The 20,947-nt window shown below is 33.8% G+C and overlaps 1 protein-coding gene and 3 pseudogenes across 1 annotated transcript; 3 read left to right on the top strand and 1 right to left on the bottom strand.

Moving 5' to 3' along the window:
• The first annotated feature begins 7,741 nt into the window (after window positions 1–7,741).
• LOC107615040 (F-box/kelch-repeat protein At3g23880-like) lies at window positions 7,742–9,089 on the top strand (annotated as a pseudogene).
• Window positions 9,090–9,566: 477 nt separating this feature from the next.
• LOC148543829 (secreted RxLR effector protein 161 pseudogene) lies at window positions 9,567–10,346 on the bottom strand (annotated as a pseudogene).
• Window positions 10,347–16,428: 6,082 nt separating this feature from the next.
• On the top strand, window positions 16,429–18,099 carry LOC107619035 (large ribosomal subunit protein eL30). The gene is made up of 5 exons (XM_088499609.1): window positions 16,429–16,537; window positions 16,636–16,741; window positions 16,857–16,958; window positions 17,654–17,722; window positions 17,812–18,099. Exons 1-5 carry the CDS (start codon window positions 16,517–16,519, stop codon window positions 17,850–17,852), a joined length of 339 nt encoding a protein of 112 aa, XP_088355735.1. The 5' UTR covers window positions 16,429–16,516; the 3' UTR covers window positions 17,853–18,099.
• Window positions 18,100–20,249: 2,150 nt separating this feature from the next.
• Window positions 20,250–20,711, top strand: LOC148543828 (zinc finger A20 and AN1 domain-containing stress-associated protein 9 pseudogene; annotated as a pseudogene).
• The last annotated feature ends 236 nt before the right edge of the window (window positions 20,712–20,947 follow it).

The following is a 20,947-nucleotide window of genomic DNA, read 5'->3' as shown; positions in this document are numbered from 1 at the left end:
TACGTGATTCTTGTAAATTATCACACACAAGACCCGCTTCTCCATGCTTCTCCATAATTGGAATTGATTTGGCATTAATTCCAAATTCAAAAGTTGAATTTTGATTTTTTACTGGGATTTGACTACCTTCTGCCGTTTTCTCGTTGTTATCCACCGGAAACAATGATAGCAAATTTTTCTCCTTCACCATGGTTTCCTTCCCAATGCCATTGTTCTCTTTCGCACATTCTCTTGTTACATGCCCAAAGCAGCTACATTTTTCACAAATTAAATTCAAGTGCTCATATTCTATGTCATACATATGACCATCAACTTGAATCTTTTTTATGACTGGAAGTCCCAAGTTAATTTGTACACATGCTCTTGCATACTTTTCCCTCTCCGCAGACTTGGTGGCTAAGTCGATGCGGATCGGTTTGCCAACAGCTGACACAATCATTTTCACGGCTCTCTCTTGATAATAGTTAATGTTTAAACCTGTGATTCTTATCCAAACCATGGTAGACCCAAAAGTGTTTTCACAAGGTCTGAATGAAGAACTCCAAGGTTTAACCATAACATAACTACCAGTAATCATCCACGGTCCTCCAAGGAGAACTTTTTCTCTATCCTCCAAGAGATCAAATTTGACTAAGAAATAGTCAAAACCGACATCTAGTACCTCATATCCTCCTTTGGTTCTCCAGACTCCTTTAAGCCTGTGCGTGATCGCCGTATAGCTAAAGTTTTTTCCAAGAACTTTGACCACGATGGCATCTTTGTAGGGCTCTACCAATATCTCCTTTGCTTCTTCAGTGAACGTCACAGTTGGTATCTCCGAATCGCCTTGCTTACCAACTACTGTAGCCATCTTATCCCCATCAAGAGAATCAGCAACCTCCAAAGCTCTCCTTGTTGAGGCACCCACAACTTTATCTCTGAACGATATCCGCTGACCTTGAATCTTGTTATTGTCCCCTTTAATTCCCTCCTTTTCACCTGATGCATGCCCACCTCCACTCTCCCCCTTATTGCTCTCGCCGGCATGGTTGGCTGCCTCGCTATGTGCCACCCTCGAAGACTCTCCCCCGCTCTCTCCCCTCTCCATTTCAAAATTTAAAATTCAAGATAAAAGATAATATGCTTATTATTATAAAACGGTTACAAAGTATACTATGCAAAGTAATATAATAAATAATATTTATTTTTCGTCCTAAAAAAGATATTTATAAATGAATTAAAATAGATTATTTACAACTATCAAATAATCATAATAAATAAATAAATAAATAAATAAATAAATAAATAAGTGAAGAAGAAGAAAAGAAAAAATAAAGAAAAATTATTCTAAAAGATGTTAGGAAGATTTAATTAGAATAATATTTAAGAAGAATGACCAAAATTTTTTATAAAGAGATAACATATTTTTAATTATTTTTTATTTATTTTTCATAATCTTTATATTAATAATTTTTGTTTCCCTTAAAATTTTAGTAATTTTTATAAATTAATTAATTATTTTTTATTTTAGTTGTTATGTGTAAGGATGGTAGTGGGGCGATAGGGGCAGGGTTTTGCCCTATCTGACCCTGCCGCGTCCTCCTTTTACTCCAGTACTATCCGCCTCACCCTTACCCGCAAGTAGTAGGGTGTTTTATCCTAACCCGTCCTCGCGAATATCCGTCCCATCCCTATAAAAATTAAATAACATTTTAATTTTTACATATTTAAAATTAAAATAAAAACTTAAAATTCATACTTAAATTAAAATGCAAACATAAGATTCATACAATATCAAATAACTTAAAATAAAAAAAATTAATATTTAATGACTACAAATTTAACACCATAATAAAAAAATTACATCCTTAAATATAAGAGTTTTCAAATTTTTAATCCTTATTCTTAATCATTTTTCAGATCTTCAACATCATTAAAGATTTGAAAGTCAATATTCAAATCTGAAAATTAAAAGAAATAATAATTAATCAAATTAATTAGTATTATATAAAAAATTAACACAATACAACACAACAAAGATTCTTCTACCTATATGTATTTATTAGAGCAAAAAAAAAAAAAAAAAAAAAACAAACAAAACGAAAGCAACACAAAAAATTTGATTTCAGATAAATCAAAGCCATATTTCTTTTTCTTGATAAAAAGCTTTTAACAAACACTCTATAAATACTATAAACAAAACTTCTAAATTAATAACTATGCAACAATGAAAATTACACTTCAGACCTTCCTATCATGGTTGAAATTGTAGTTTCCGTTGAAGAATGTAAAGCCATTTTGGCAATACTAATAATAATAGCTACACAACACTTATAGCAAATTGATACTAAATAAATAATTCTTACATCATGAACACAATTTTAATAGCATCATAAACTTAGAAACTCTCATAATAAAAACTCATTCATGAGTGTTTCTAACTCTAAGTTATTAAATTTGTATCAGTACACCAATTTTACAATAATGGCAGGCTTAATAATTATGAATTATCAATTATAAAGTTCTACTAAAACTGGCCTAGAGACCCTTTAGTTTGAATCAGCCTAAAAAACAGAGAAACAAAGTAAATTACCAAAAGTTCCACCCCTAAAAGTTCATTAAATTTCATATCTTTTCTAATCAAAACTACAAATGCCCAAATCAATCCAATGACAAAAAATTCCATTGTCTCTCATAGATATAGATCTTTAGTGATCATAACATTTTGTGGGTACTGTGACCAAGTGCAAGTCACAAGACCCAATCCAATAAGAATATTAAATATTGGTATAGAAGTGAATTGAAGAACAAATCAAATAATCAATCAAAAACTTCAAAAAAAAAAAAAAACACAGAGAACATAATTGAATGAAAAGTAACTCACCCCCAAAAAGATTCAAATTCAAACATTCAGATTCAAACATGCAGATTTTTTCACATATTCATAATGTGAGAGAGAAATAAAAAATACTTATCAGTTACCATAGGCAAAGAGACAGAGGAGGAAGACGGTGACACAGAAAGCTGCAACAGTTAGAGGAAAGGGGCTCGACAGCGATAACGCTCGGCGAAGGGTTCGGCAGCGCAGCGGCGGAGACTCGGCGAGAAATTCAGCAACACAACGACGACGACTCAGCGAGGAGCTCGGCAGGACGGCAACGCAGCGACAGCAGCAGGCTGGGTGGCGCAATAGGGCGACCAAAACTGAGCTTGACTGTGGAGAAGAAGTGACTATGAGGTCTCTGCTAGGGTTGGGGTGATGGGGTCTGAAGGTATGAGTATGAGGGCATGAGGTTGTGAGAAAACCCTAATATATATACTTCGGGGCGAGTTCACCTGACCCCGACCTCGCTCCGGGTCGGGTTTAAACCCGTCCTGATCGGGTAGGGGTGGGGTGGGTATCCACGGGTTTGGGTACTCTTACCACCCCTAGTCATGTGCCTAAATCAACGTCCACCATCGCAATGTTGCAACCATATTTCCTTGTTAAATCTACCGGCCTAATATGCCATCTCACGTGACAGCGTCCTCAAAACATCCATGTACCACTCTTACCCAACATTACTAGGACTGTAAGCAGTATTAATGAGATATCGCTTGCCCTCGAATGATTTGAACCGAGACATGAAGTTCACTGCTATGTGTTTGACGCAATACCCATGGTACGCCCTAGGAGGCTTCCAGAGGCTGTCATCGACTCTAAGTGTGGCCTTGATTGCTTGGGACCTATCTGATATAATCAAAAGCCCTTCTTGTGGTGTCACATGACGTCTCAAATTGGTAAGAAAGAACGACCATGACTTCGTACTCTCAAACTCAACAATTGCGAATGCCACAGGGAGGATGTTACTATTACTGTCTTGTGCAACTGTAATTAGCAACACACCACCATATTTGTCATATAAGTGCATGCCATTGATGGAGACGAAAAGCTTACAATGCTTGAAAGCTTCACCACAGGGAGGGTATGCCCATAACATCTTGTCGAACTGACCGCAATCACGCACCATCAAGTGACCATCATAGTACGGAACCACACTGAGATCACATACTGTGCCAGGACAACAACTCTGCGGTACTTGGAGCAATCACGACACCTTGTTGTATGACTCTTCCCAATCACCATATATCTGTGCAATTCTTTTGTTTTGCCATCCAAACCTTTCTGTATGACGGCTTGTAGTGATAGCTTTGTCTCATTGTACTCTATAGAATAGGGATGGTAACTGATGAACTGAACTGCATTAGGAGCAAGATGATTCTACATATGAGGTTGATGTCCAACTATTGATGATCCTAAGACAAGGTGGGAGATAAACACGTGTGTGGTCCACCGAATTTACGCACCTCCCTAACGATTTTAAATATAATCAAATTAAAATATAACCAAAATAACAACAACGAATAAGATAACGAACTAAAATACTATAACACTAACCAATATCTGAGATTCTGTCTGAGAGCGACACGAAGACTCCAAGGACAACCATCGGTGAATTGCCGGCAACGCACGTAGTACTGTAATCGATCCGACTCGACAACTTAATACTCAATACTTCTCTGAATGTTGTCATTCTTCACGTCTAGCAGCACTACCTCTCTGCTTCTGAATCTGTGACCAACCCTACACTCCACACCGTCATTGGTATTGTAATCGTCCGCCCCATATTTGAAAACGGAGTTACGTCATGCATCGCATCCAAATCTAATATATGGTAGTGGCTGGATACAGATAATAACTCCGGAGTTGGATACGGAGCAAGCAAAAGGTATCAAACTGATCCACCAAGGGGAGCTTCTGGTATGAACTCATCCTCGTCATCACCCTTAGAGGAATCACTTTCGTGGCTATCGGCAATGTACTCTTCGTTGGACTCCTCATCGTCAATGTCCATGTCTACCATTGGACTAGCACAATGCAAGGGTTGTGGTGCAAGAGGAAGGTCATCCTATACAAAGTTTGAGCTGCCAGAACCACCACAACCAACATCACGAACCTCCGCAGAAAGCTCCATCACTTGTTCCACCATGATTCTTCTGTGCACGTCAAACATTGGGCGTACATGCTCATCGCCATCGAGACAGAACAGATGAAACCGAAATACACCATTCCTCATCGGTGTTAGCATCCTATACCCAACTCTACAACCTCTTTTCTCTCTCCACCGCCGACATGTGTCAATATCAGACTCTTTAACTCGGACAACAAATTTACTCTTTAAGTTCGCAGCAATGCAGAATTCTCACACACAAATATAACTCTATTGTCATTGTTTCTCATCTAACTGTTGGAATACACCATTACAATGAAGAAACCACTGACACTAGCCATTTTTTACTAAGTTTTTGGAAGAAAAACAGAAGAGAATAAGGATTGAGAGTTTTGTGGTGAATACTAATGGTTTGAAGATCCTTTATAGTTGGTTGATTTTTGTCATACTGTATCTCGTTTACTATGTAAATGTTTTAAGTTATAACATAACTCGTTTACACAATAAATGACATAAATTTAGCCGTATTTCATTTACACGATACCAACGTAATACGTAGACATGTGTTTGTGCCTTATCTCATTTATATGGTTATACTTATCTGTTATCTCATTTATATTGGAAAGGAGATAAATGATGTTATGGAAATTGTAAATACTCTTCAAATTACCTATTTTCGTAATTGAAACCAAGGTTCTGAAAACCGGTTCGGACCGGCCGATCGAACCGGTTGAACCATGAACCAAATAGAAAGGCGACTCGGACAATAAGCAAAACCGAAAAATTTAAAAACCGTAATTAGACCGGTGAACCGGTCGGGAACCGGTCGGTCGAACCGAACCGTGACCCGGCCGGTTTTTTGAGGGGAGAACAAAACGCCGCCGTTTCAGCTGCGGATATGCACTTAGCCCTAACTCCATCTTCCCTTGCTAGATGCCCAGATCCAGATTCCACTCATTCCAGAACGCTCTGCCTCTCTCACACTCAGTCCAGGGCAGGGCTCCTCTCAATCGATCTCCTGGCCGTCCCTCACCTCCGTCCAGCCACTGCCTCGTGCCGCCGCCGTCGTTCCTTTGAGCAGCCACCGTCTGCTCGCTCACTTTCCCTCCATCGCGCAGTAGCCATCGATATCAACCTTCCCTTACATCGCGCAGCCATCGCAACCTTCCTCCGTCGCGCAGCCACGCCGCCGCCGAAGGTGCTCCTCCGCAACAATTGTCCCGTTCGAAGCCCGTTCGAAGGTTCTCCACCACTGCTCCTTGTCTTGGTCACTCGGTATCTCTGTCTCCCTCTTGCATGCTCTGTTGAAGGCTTCTTCTAGGTCAATTTTTTTATTAACTATGAATCTATGATTGAACGATTGTTTGATTCTGTGAAGCTCTGTGAACTGTGAAGTCAGTGAAGTGTGAAGCTCTGTGAATAATTTTTTATTAACTATGATTAAATAATTGTTTGTTTCTTCTAGCTTCTAGTTCTAGGTAATTTTTTTATTAACTATGTGATTTACTTTTAGTGTGTGGTCTGGTGCTGTAGTCTCTGTTTAGTCTCTTGTTGAACTGCCAGTGCTGCTACCTCTGTTGCTGTTTCTGTCGTGCCTTACCATCTTGTTACCACTGATTTCATCTGCCCTCATTCTTGTTCTACTTCAAAATCATGCTAAATTTGTGGGTGTCCGTCCTTTTTGAATATGTTTATAAATAATAAGATTAGGCATTGATTTTTTTTATTATGGTTTTGGTGTGTATTTGATGATGTTCAAATTTCAAGATTTTGTTACTGGCTCCTAAAAATTGGATTTATTTTCTAATATTCTTAACATCAAAAAGATTTGGAAGAGTTTGTTACTCTTTATTAAAAATGTGCTGAAACTTTGTTAAAATTTGGCTGAAAATTTTGTTATAAGTTAGATAGTTAGATAGATAGATGGGATATGCTAAACTGAAACTTGAAGGTGGAGAATGTTTCTTATGTCCAGTTGCTTATAGGGAGTGAAAATGGCATGTTAGCTCAAAGAGGAATGTTGGCAGCCCCAAGAATGGCAAGCCTTAGGAGCTTGATGAGGCTTGCCACCCTTCATTGGCCCTTTTCATGAATGAGATCAAGATGGGATGAAATTAATAACAACAACATTAACAAGAGTTCTTTGCCTTCTGATTCAATGATAATTTGGTATCTTGTCCTTGAGACTGGAAATTTCTGGTTACATTATTGGCTGTTGCTGATTTATCATGCTATGATGCTGAGCTTAGCTTTGAATAGATGATTGAATATTTGTTATTGATTTGGTTAATTCAATGATTTTTTTTTTGGTTTTTTGTGACTATCTTAACGAGTTCAATAGTGATATATTGAATAATATTGTTAATAATTATGAAATCAAATGTTAAATTAGATTTTGGTTGAAGTAGTACTTTATATTTAGAAGACATTAAAATTTATGTTAGACTATAATTATATTTTAATGTGTTTATTTATATTTTATTTATTATTTTATTATAAAACGGTTTTTTCGGTTCAACCACGATCAAATCGATTGAACCTATAAACCAGTAGCTAGAGCGGTTCGATGACCGGTTCAGTTCTCAGAACCTTGATTGAAACATTTATTTTATTTATTTAAAAAAAAACCAATGATATCGAACTTAATGACACAAATATACCGCACTCTCCTCCCCTTGTCGACCGCCGGACAGCCCTCTCCAATCCCGTCCAGAGTCCTAAACCCTTAGTCAGACTCAGTCTCTCTCCACTCTCCTCCGAGATTTTAGAAGATGAAGCGCGAGGCTGAGGCTGAGGTTCTCCTTCCCGAATTGGTGGAGAAAATCCTAATATGGTTGCCGGTAAAATCCCTAATTCGGTTCAGGTGCGTCTCTAAACAATGGCTTTCTCTGATCTCCAATTCACGCTTTGCAAATTTGAATTATGATGCTGCTGATGTCGCACCCCCCAATAAGAACACTAGGCTTCTGTACTTGTCGAGTGAGGTTCCCGAGGCTCATTGTGTAGATGTGGAAGCTTCGATTCTCTGCGATTACGCGCTTCAGCTTCCTCTAAGTTGTCGTCATTTCAACCTTAGTATTCTAGGTTCATGCAAGGGCTTCATACTGTTACGCATTCATGTTGATGGCGCTGCACTCCTTCTGTGGAACCCTGTAACTGGTTCTCACAAATCAATCCCTGACCCTGATGCTCTTTTTTCGATGGGTTTGGCTCGGCAACTTATTCATGGGGTGGTCTTGGCTATGATGAATCTAGTGATGATTATTTAGTAGTAGTAGGATGGGATGATGCACGTAAATGGAGACCTCAGTGGGAGTGTTTCTCTGTTAGAACCAATTCTTGGAAAGAAATTGAGTGTGGCCATCTTCCTCCCCATTTGATTACCTACCGTTGATTGTGCACTGTTTTGGAACAGGGTTCTTTATTGGTTAGCCTTTAAAGATAAGCACTTGGATTTGACGATTGTTGCCTTCGACTTAGCCGAAAATCATCTATCAATGGTGTCATTGCCAACGTCAGTCCATTGCCCACCGTTTAAGCTGTTTGCTGAATATCTTGGGATATCTATCTTGAAATTCACAGACCAGAAGATTGAGATCTGGGTAATGAAAGAGTTATCTTGGACGAAGTTCAATGTTGTGTTTACTTGTGCTAATGGAATCTATGGAATCCAGCATTTGTGTTTCACTAAAGGTGAACTTGTTGCCACAAAAAACAATGAGTTGGTCAAAGTCAGCAATAAAGGTGTATCGGTGGAGTCTCTAAGAATTAGTCATCATGACCCTAACTTGAAGTCGGTTATGTTTACTAAGAGTTTACTGTCACTTCCCGACGAGTTTGGCGGCACAGGGGAAGAACAAGACAGTAGGGTATGTCATGTTCTTGTAAGCCTATTTTAGCGGAAGTGTTAATTAGGATCTTAAAAGTTGTGATTTTCATACCTGGATTGGTTGCCATAACAAGTCCTGATTACGGTAGAGTTGAACTTTAAGATTGATTTTGCAGAGTTTTGGTTACAGTAGAGTTGAACTTCAACACTGGTTTCTCTCTCTTTCCTTTCTTCCAGACGTTCATCAAGATGGCAGTTTCTCAATATTTTTCAGTGAGTGGAAACTGTAAAGACGTCGTGTGTATTGAGGCAGAGAGAGGACCACCTTTTATGTGTTATTATCTTTGAATCTAATGCGTCCATCAAACATTAGAATTAACGGATGAGATTAAATCATTAATAGTTTATAGATAATTACAATTAGGCCACAACAGAAGTATAAATTACAATAAACTTCCAACATTCTCCCACTTGGCCTAAGTGTAATCATATTCTTACACATTACATAATTGCTTTAATATGGTAAAATACTTTGTGTGAGTTATGGTAGTCATGCATTTAATATGAAACACATTTCTTTCCATATACTACAACCACTAGCATCTTACTACACAAGTTACAGAAATAACACAATTTTATATCGGTCCCATAAAGTTTCTAGATCATTATGTTATAACTCATAAAATAATATTACTTTAACTAGAAACAACAAACTATCAATGTTCAGAAAATACATAAATAAACATAGTGAGCTCAGAGTGTTAGCATCATTCAGAAGAACCAAGACCCATTCTATGTACATGTTCCTTAAATGTCTTTCGTTGCAATCCTTTAGTCAATGGATCAGCAATCATAAGTTCTGTTCTAACATGTTCTATGGACACTCTTTGTTTCCGAACTTCCTCCTTAACGCCAAAGTACTTTATTTCCATATGCTTGGCACCTTTAGAATATCTATCATTTTTTGAGAAAAATACTGCTGCAGAATTATAACAATAAATTTTCAATGGCCTAGCAATTGAGTCAACAATGCCTAGTCCTGAAATGAAATTTCGCAGCCATAAAGCTTGATTTGTAGCTTCAAAACATGCTACGAATTCTGCTTCCATAGTAGATGTTGCTACAACGCTTTGCTTGGAACTTTTCCATGATATGGCAGCTTCTCCAAATAAGAATAAGTAGCCAAATATAGACTTTCTTGTGTCAACACATCCACCAAAATCTGAATCTGAGTAACCAATTACTTCTAATTGGCTAGACCTTTTGTACATGAGCATATAATTCTTTGTACCTTGAAGATATCTTAAAACCTTCTTTGCAGCTTTCCAATGATCCATTCCAGGATTACTTTGATACCTTCCAAGCATTCCTACTGCAAAGCTAATGTCTGGTCTTGTGCAAGTTTGCACATACATAAGACTTCCCACTACAGAACTATATGAAATTCCTTCCATTCGCTTCTGTTCTATGTCATTTTTTGGGCATTGCATAAGACTAAATTTGTCCCCTTTTTGAATTGGTGCAATTCTTGCGGAACACTTTTCCATGTTGAACCTCTCTAGAACTTTATTTATATAGGCCTTTTGAGACAATCCTAACAATCCTTGTGATTTATCACGAAAAATTTTAATTCCTATCACATAGGATGCCTCTCCCATATCTTTCATTTCAAAGTTTCTAGAAAGATATTCTTTAGTCTCACGCAACATTCCCAAGTTATTTGTTGCAAGCAAAATATCATCAACATATAAGACTAGAAAGATAAACTTACTCCCACTGACCTTTCGGTATATGCATACATCAACAACATTTTCTTCAAAACCGAAAGAAAGAATGGTATTATTAAACTTAATATACCATTGTCGTGAGGATTGTTTTAGTCCATATATTGATTTCTTAAGTTTACACACCATACGACCTTTTCCTTCAGTTGGAAAACCTTCAGGTTGATCCATATAAACTTCTTCATCAAGATTACCATTCAGAAAGGCAGTTTTTACATCCATTTGATGTAACTCTAAGTCATAATGAGCCACAAGTGCCATAATGATACGCAATGAATCTTTCTTAGAAACAGGTGAAAATATTTTTTTATAATCAACACCATTCTTTTGAGTAAATCTCTTAGCAACAAGTCTAGCTTTATATCGTTCAACATTGCCTTTGGAGTCTCACTTAACTTTGAAAACCCATTTACAACCAATACATTTAGCACCTTCTGGCAATGCAACAATATCCCAAACTTTGTTATCTTCCATGGATTTTAACTCTTCTTTCATGGCATTAATCCATTTTTCTGAATCATCACTATTTATGGCTTGTGTAAATGAAACAGGTTCTTTAGATATTCCAATATCTTCTTCTTGTAAATAAGTCTCATAATAGCTTGGAATAGCTGACTTTCTTTCCCTTTGAGATCTCCTCAATGGTATTTTTTGAGACTCATTTCTTTCTGATATTTGTGAGTTAGTTTCTTCATTGGGAGCATTATCATTCAAATCTTGTTCATCACTATTAATGTGTTCAACAATAGTTGGAACAACTCTTTGAGTAGGTGTGGATAAAGGAACACTAACATGTATAGGAACATTAACTTTAATTTCCTTTATTTCTACATTTTGATGATTTTCACTCCCACTAACTTCACCATTTTCAAAGAATTTTGCATTACCAGTTTCTACAATTCTTGGACTATGGTTTGGACAATAAAAAATATACCCTTTAGACTTCTCTGGATAGCCAATAAAATAGCCACTCACTCTTCGAAAATCTAATTTCTTTTCTTGTGGATTAAATATTCTTGCTTCTGCTGGGCAACCCCAAACATGTAAATGCCGTAAACTAGGTTTCCTATTAGTCCATAACTCAAAAGGAGTTTTTGGAACAGCTTTACTAGGAATTCTATTTAGCAAATACATGGCAGTCTTTAATGCATACATCCACAAGAATTTGGGTAAAGAAGAATTGCTCATCATACTTCTAACCATATCCATTAACGTTCGATTACACCTTTCTGCTACACCATTTTGTTGTGGTGTGTATGGCATTGTATATTGTGCACATATGCCATGTCTTTCTAAAAGTTTTGCAAATGGACCAGGACATTGTCCTGTTTCATTATGTTTTCCATAATATTCACCACCTCTATCTGACCTAACAACTTTCACCTTTTTGTCTAATTGCCTTTCAACTTCTTTAATATAAATCTCAATAGCATCAACTGCTTGAGACTTTTCTTTAAGCAAATAGACATATACATAACGTGAAAAGTCATCAATAAAAGTGATGAAATATTTTTCTCCACCAATAGATGGAGCATCAAAAGGTCCGCATACATCAGTGTGTATAATTTCAAGAAGCTGACTACTTCTTGTGGCACCTTTCTTATTTTGTTTGGTTTGTTTTCCCTTAATACAATCCACACATAAACCAAGATCAGTAAAATTTAGATTTTGTAAAATCTCATTCTTTACTAATCTTTCTATTCTTTCCTCGGATATGTGACCCAAGCGTTTATGCCACAAGAATGCAGAACTTTCTTTAGGCGTATTTGGCCTAGCTACATCATTCTGGTACTCAATAAGCAAGGATTCAGAAAATTGATCAAGAAGTTTTAATCTATACAACCACCATCAATTAAAACACAATAACCAACAATATTAGAATTTTTAAATAAATTAAAACAACCATGTCCACCATTAAAAGAAAAACCACAATTGTCCAACTTTAAAACAGAAATTAAATTCCTAGACATTGAAGGTACATAAAGAGTCTTAGGTAAATCTAAATGAAAGCTTGTATCCAACACCAAACGATAAGTTCCTATTCCTTCAATTGGCGCTTTCACACGGTTTCCCATGTAGAGGAACATCTTACTTTGGCTTGTGGTTTGGATCGTAAGGAATCCCTGCATTACATTAGAAACATGAGTTGTAGCACCAGAATCAAGCCACCAAGAATTATGAGGAATATCAATTAAATTTGATTCATAGTACATACATATGTTTCAAATATACCTTTCTTTTCGAACCATGCCTTACGTTTAGGACAATCCTTTTGGAAATGTCCTTCCTTCTTACAGAAATGACACTGTTTTGTATTGGCATGTCCTTTCTTCTTAAAATTCTTGGGCTTTGTCTTTAATTTCTTTTCTGAGTTGCCAGCTTCTTGAACCAAGTTGACAGAATGACCACCACAATCCTTAAGTCTATTTTCTTCCTGTATGAGCTTTCCAATCAATTCATTAACGTCCCATTTTTTCTTCATGACATTATAATTAATTTGAAAAGCTCCATACTCAGAAGGTAATGAGTTCAGAATGAATTGCATCATAAAGGAGTCATCAACTGTCATACCCAGTGACTTTAATTTTGCAGCAATATTAGTCATCTCAATAGTATGCTCTTACATGCTCTTAGACCCATCAAACTTCATGGTCGTGAGCTGTGACATTAATGTACTAGCGAGTGACTTATCAGCAGAACGGAAGCGGTCTTCCACAAACGCAAGATATTCTTTAGCACTTTCTGTTTGTGGAAGGGTAGTCTTAATATTGCTTGCAGTAGTCATTCACATAAACATAAGGCTTAATCTGTTAGAACGTTCCCATGTCTTAAGTGCATACTTTTCATCCTCATCATTGTCATTAGTGACAATGGGTTTCTCTTCTAAAAGTGACAAGTCAATATCCAAAAGACCTAAATGGAACTTCACTTGTTCACTCCATTCAGAGAAGTTTAAACCATTAAACATGGTAACAGATGAAGCTTGCGAATGAATTGAAATACCTGTCATTTAATCATACAATGCTCATATTAAGTTTAATTTTATTATCTACTCAGATTACAGAACATAACAAGCATATTACAGTTCACCTTTGGATAAAATTCTATAATATACTAACATATTAACATACAAATAAATGCCATATTTATCATACTTGAAGATTAAAATTCTCTACCAAATACATATACCATCTTTGGACAATACATATATCTGACCCAAGAATAATAATTTTTCTCGTTCAAGTCTATTAATAATAGAAGAGATTTCCTTTGGGTAAATCTAATTCTAAAATTAATTAACACATTATTAAATATACTGACATTTTACGTTATAACTTGGTCACTTTGGTGTACACAAGCAGTAAATAATCTAAATATATTTAATATTATAAATAAAATATTTATAAACTTTTCATAAAATTAGAGTACATTACGTACTCAAAATAATTTCATAATTGTCATCAATACTAAACATAAACTCAAGATTAAATTTATACATGAGTATAATTTATGATCAAATTATAATATTCAAAAGAAAACATATAGAACATATACAACCACAAATATGCAGTTTTGATGGCATAAAATTTTAAACCCACTTAATTAAAATCCAATTATAAATAATTAATCAGAAACATGAAACACCGTGGATATCATAATTAGATCAGAGAAAATCACATACTTTCAAAACACATGCTCTGATATCACATGTAAACCTATTTTAGCGGAAGCATTAATTAGGATCTTAAAAGTTGTGATTTTCATACCTGGATTGGTTGCCATAACAAGTCCTGAGAGTTAAATTTTAAAACTGATTTGCAGAGTTTTGGTTACAGTATAGTTGAACTTTAACACTGGGTTCTCTCTCTTTCCTTTCTTACAGACGTTCATCAAGATGGCAGTTTCTCAATATTTTTTGTGAGTGAAAACTGTAAAGACGTCGTGTGTATTGAGGCAGAGAGAAGACCACCTTTTATGTGTTATTATCTTTGAATCTAATACGTCCATCAAACATTAGAATTAACGGATAAAATTAAATCATTAATAATTTATAGATAATTACAATTAGGCCAGAACAGAAGTATAAATTACAATAAACTTCCAACAGTTATGAAAGCCTTCTAAGGCAAGTTAATTCTATTGTTGTTTGGTTATACTTGAACATTTCCTTTGGAATTCTCTTGGGACTCATTATCGGGTTTAGTCCTTATTGTGTTTCGGCATTTATAATGGGTAATGGCTAAACACATTATACAATTGATTTAATTCTACTGCTGTTTGATCATACTTAAACATCTCTCATGGCATTTTTCTTTTGACATTTTGCAATTGATTTCTCATGTTTTGATTCAAATATCCATCAATGCCACTGATTCAGTAGTTTTTCTGTTAAATGTTTTGTCTTGTTGCATCTATAGGTGTTCACACATGACATATTACAAGAAGTTTGTCAGGCTCTGGTGTGCATGTTTCACAGTTTCAGACTCAACATTACAACGTATCTCTTCTAAATTTTGTATTAAATGTATTGTTTTAGGATTAATGGACTTATGCTCTTCCTTTGTTCTTGTTCTAAGAAAGGGATGGACTGTAAATTGCACATACTTAATTAAGACTAATGGATTTTTTAATTCCACACTTTTATTTAATTATGGCGGACAAAGTCAGGGCTAATGGGGCTAGCAAAACTGCTCCACACCAAAGTTTGTCTTCTATATGTTGTAGAATAAATGTTTAAGTCTTGTTTCATTTCAATTTAAATATTTTTTAGCTTATAACTTTTCTAATTAAGGATTTATCATTAATAAGCCTTCTTTCTGTCGATATTTCTATCATTAGTACGAATGCTTAAAATAAAATTATTCGTTACTAAAGTAAGACAACTTGTATGAAACCTTTTCTTAAGGTTCAAATGTATTCACATTTATTTATGTAAACTTTATAGAAATAAAGGCATAATTTTTGTTTTAAAAAATTTAAAATTTATAAAACTTATCTCACGACTCGTGAGTCTAATCATGTGTAGAAAATGGTAGAAACTTATCCTACTATTATAAAACGGTTACAAAGTATACTATGCAAGCAAAGTAATATATAAATAATATTTATCTTTCCTCCTAAAAATAGATGTTTACAGATGAATAAAAATAGATTATTTACAACTATCAAATAATCATGATAATAAATAAATAAGCGACGAAGAAAAGAAAAATAAATTGAAAAGAACCAAAAGAAAAGATGAGGATGGAAAAAAAAATTTTTTTTTTGTATTTTTCTACAAAAAAGTTGTACTTATTGATAAAGAGGTGAAAAAAAAAAACTTTCCATATTTTCTTTCACAAATTTATGTATTTTCTTTCAAAATTTGGTATTATTGGAGTATTTGGAACATTTTAATAGTGTGCGGATAATATGATAAGTCTAAAATTATTATAACATATATCTAATAATAATAATATTCATAATTTTTCTGTTCATAGGATTTAAATCCATAAATATTTATCAAGAAAATAACGTATTATAAACTTGTTAATCTACATTATTATAAAATTCAATATAATAGCAAGTATGTAATAGCTATTATAGTTAATACTTTATTCTCTTATTGAGAGATCTTAAATTAAGTTTTAGAAATAATAAATTATTTTTATGAATATATCAAAATAATATTTTTGAAAGAAAAATTAAAACTAAATCCAACAAAAAGATATTAATAAGAGATTACAATTAATAAGAAAAAAAATGTGGCTCAATAATAAGGCCTATGAATGAACGAAATCTGATCCAATAACAACATCCACGTGTCAAAAAATGTGAAATCACAAATAAAAAAGCCCATTACAAATGAAGAACCCTAATCAAACTATATATTTTCAAGCATCTAGGGTTTTGTTCCTCTCTGCACTTGCCATCTCTTCCAGAGTCCAGCAACAATGGTGGCCGCCAAGAAGACGGTAATCTCTTTCTCTCTTTATGTCTCTATCTGATTTCGCCTTTTCGATTTCGAAAATGGTATTAAGTGTTGGAGTGGTTTGAATTCGATGTTATGCAGAAGAAGACCCATGAGAGCATCAACAACAGGCTCGCCCTTGTCATGAAGAGTGGCAAGTACACCCTCGGTTATAAGACCGTTCTCAAATCCCTCAGAACCTCCAAAGGTATTTGTGATTTGTGGCCTTTTCAGAATCTGGAGATTTGTGGTTCCCCTAATTTTTTTGATTAATTGAAATCGAAATGATTAGATAATTGTTTTGAATCTTGCTCTGTTTTCAGGTAAGTTGATTATCATTGCTAACAACTGTCCACCTTTGAGGAAGTCAGAAATTGAGTACTATGCCATGTTGGCAAAGGTGGGAGTGCACCATTACAATGGGAGTAAGTTCTTAATCTCTCTGTGTGCTTGCACATATTCTGTTATTGTAGTTAGTTTCCTAGAACCACTTTGGTTGCTGTAAACCTAGGAACAATATGTAATTCCCCATTAAAAAAGTTATGTGATAATTAGGGGCGGCCAGTGCACAAGCATCCCTGTTTAAGGCAGGCTCCATGCATCGGCCGCACCCTTAACGTAGGCTGTGTACTCTGATAATTACATGTAGCTGATTTTACGGCTTGAACCCGTGACCTTGAGGTTACTTGGAAACAACTCAACCGCTGCTCCAAGGCTCCTCGTCAAGTTATGTGATAATTAGATTTCAAAATTTGCACTCCCAATTGGAGTGCATCCTCTGCTTTATTATGTGAATGATAAGAAGTCAGTTTCTGAGTCTCTGGTTATCAATATTAGGTGATGGAGATTTTGTGTTGAACCATGTCTATTTCGATATTGTTTTTAGTTGGCATTGTATCAATCATTTTTTGAAAATGATGTCTTGTATTCGGGAATTTGCATTTTGATTGTTATAAACATGGTGTTTCTGCTGGACATGATGTGAACTTGCTATTTCGCTTTTATAACAGTATTGTACGCAGATGTCCAGCTGATTTTGTCGATTAGTTTACATTAATTTGGTCCCTGTTTATTTCGGTCGTCATAAACAAGTAATCGAATTATTTCTTGTTGGTTGCAGACAACGTTGACTTGGGCACTGCATGTGGAAAATATTATAGAGTTTGCTGCCTTAGCATTATTGATCCTGGTATCTTTTCTTTCCATGAACACTTATCATTCTACATGATAAACTAGGTTTACATTTATGATGATGTTAATTGTTGCCTTTATTTTCAGGTGATTCTGATATCATTAAGACACTCCCTGCTGAACAGTAAAAGTGGAAAGTGTTTTGATTGTTATAACCTGCTTTTAGTTTTAAGCTATTCGGTGTAAGGTGCATTACTTTGGGGATTCTAGCAGATTGTGCATTTGAGCAATTTTGACATTCAAAATTTTGAACATGCTGTTGGTGTTTAGTTCATGGAAGTTCTCATATGTTTGGTTCATATTAAATTTGTAAAAGCAACTGATGCTGCTATTGGTATAAAATTTTGAAGATTTGCTCGTTTTTTGAATTATAAAGTTGAGTAAACTAATAAAATGGTATATGAAGGTAGAGTGATTTTCTTCCGTATATTTTCAATTTATCCAAAATTCAATTTATCCAAAAGACGATGGAAACAAGGGAGGTTGAGTGAGTTCAAGTTCAATTTCAATCTATCTTTTTTAATTTATCATTTTTATCTAATTTCAATCTTTTTTTTTCTTATTTATCCATCTGCTTCTTTATGAATTTATTTAAAAGGATCCTCCTTGCAATGTGTCCCTCCTTAATGTTGTTGAAAAAGATTGAGTGAGTTTAATTTCAATCTCACACACATTTGTTCAATTTCAATTTATCCAAAAGAATGATGTAAACAAATAAGGTTGAGTTCAATTTTAATTTAATCTTTTTTAATTTATCATTTTTATCAATTTCAATCCTTTTCTTATTGATCCATCTGCTTCTTTATCAATCTATGTAAAAGGTTCCTCCTTGTAATGCGCCCTTCCTTAATAATTCGAAGAATGATTTTATACAATCTGTAATGTGTTATTACTCCGAGTAAGATCTTTCAAACCTTCCTCTAAGAAGGAAGCAAGTTGACTTGTAACAAGCAATTGAATACCATAGTGTCCTCCTTAGCTTTAGCTATATGTAGGTTTTAGCATAGTGTTAGAGTAAGTTACTAAAATGCTACTCAAAAGATTTTGGCTATTGATAAAAATAATCTCCAAAGATATAAATAATAAATTAACTCTCAAAAATTTACTAAGTTTGAGAAAAACTATCAACCGTCAATTGATTTTGTTTCTGTTAATGGAAAATTCTTCCACGTCACTATGATATGGTTTCTGTTAACATAGTGTATTATTTATTTATTTATTTATTTACTTGATTTTTTTTGGGTAATTTATTTATTTGATTTTTAAAATCCTTCTTCAAACCTTATTTAAAGGGGCAAGTAGTGTTCCTTATTTATTTTTTGCACGCCCTTCTTTAAAAACGCAGGCTTTTGAAAACCGTCATAATTATAATTTTGAAGCGGTGGTTTCCTAGTTTTAGTTTTTTAATTTATATTTTTTTATTTTATATATTCTACATGATAAATAATTTAAGATATTTTATTTTTTTATAATTTATTTTTAATTATCGATATTAAAATTTATAATTTTAAAAATTAAAATATAAAAAAGTATTTTAAACTCAATATATATTAAATAAAATAAATTTTAACTATTTTTGGTTAATTTTTTTTACCAAACATTTCTATTTATTCATAATGCTTCATACATTCTTCTAACAAAGTGATCGGCAAAAAAAAAAAAAAATCAAAAAGTGATCATAGTTGAATAACTAAACCTGTCAAAAATAGAATAATAAATTATTTTATACTTAAATTTATAATGATACTTAAAAAAATATTTTACCAATTACATAATTTTATAATCAAAGTTTTCCTTTAGTTTTTTTTATTGAAGATTATTTTTTTATTATTTACACATTAAATATTTATTTTAGCGCGCGTGTTTTAAATCTGTGTAAATAATCTTTTACGTAGTTAATCAAATCTAAATACGAATCATCAATTCATGAGTCAAAGATTAAGAGTTTGTTTGAATGTCATTATTTTGATAAAAAAATAAAAAATATTTTTTTTAATTTTTAATATATTTAGCAAATTTCTAATAGTAAAAATAAAAACACTAGAAAAATTAAAAAAAAAAACATCTTTTTTAAAAAGTTACAATTTACTTCTTTTTTTTAAAAGATCTTTTTTCTTTAAAAAAAGATATTTTTTATGTAATAAATAAACAAAAAAAATATTTTTATATTGTTATATCCAAACATAATTGATAAATAAAAAGATATTTTTACATTAGATATCCAAACATTAAATTACTTTTACTTTTTTATAAGATTTTTTACAAAAAGATAACTCGAAAAAAGATATTTTTTTAAAAGTCCACCCAAACAAGCCCTAAGATATTTGATTAGATTAGATTAAATTAATCAAATTCAAATTTTATGTCCAACTTATCTAATTATAAATCTACGATTCCCCCATTCCTCTATAAATTAATCTTAATAGCCTCCTTAGTCACCCAATAGTTTCAAGTTTCAACATTAAAAATAACTCTCTATTATTCTCAAAATTTGCAAAGTGCTATATTTTTTCTTCTCAAAGGACATGGATCCACCGCTTTGTGTCAATGGTTGCGGTTTCTATGGTTCTGCTGCCAACAACAATCTTTGCTCAAAGTGTTACAAAGATCACATCAAAGAAACCTTCATCATCATTGAATCAGAAAGCAATAATAATAATAATGGAACATTATTATTAGATGATACCAAATCTCATGATGAACCACCATTAGCTGATGTGTTTGAAAGATTTACCAAAGACCTTGGTGCAACGGTTGATGATATTTCTAACAACAACAAGAAGAATGAGATAAAGAAAAGGTGCAAGAGGTGCAATAAAAAAGTTGGATTAACAGGGTTTGAGTGTCGATGTGGAGATTTATTTTGTGGAAAGCATAGGTATCCAGAAGTTCATGAATGTAAATTCAATTTTAAGGATATTGGTCGCAATATTTTAGCAAAGCAGAATCCTCTTTGCATTAGTGATAAGTTAGATGAAAGAATTTAGGATGCTCATTGAATAGTTTTTCTTTTTAGTGAAGATTTTTAAAAGAATAAGTATAGGGAGCCAATGACCTAAGCGTACAATGTATACAATAGAAGTTTAGAAAATATTAGAGATATGACCATTAGTGTTACATTGTCCTGTCAGGTTACGCCTTTGGGATGAGTGGTTTCATGTTATGGTTTCGTGATATGTAATAATTATTTTCTTTTGCTATAGTACTAAGTATTAGACATTTT

This window comes from Arachis ipaensis, chromosome B9 (genome assembly GCF_059453495.1).
Source record: "Arachis ipaensis isolate K30076 ecotype BB chromosome B9, ASM5945349v1, whole genome shotgun sequence".
In the NCBI taxonomy this organism is placed as follows: domain Eukaryota; kingdom Viridiplantae; phylum Streptophyta; class Magnoliopsida; order Fabales; family Fabaceae; genus Arachis; species Arachis ipaensis.
This window is presented reverse-complemented; position numbering and strand designations above follow the sequence as displayed.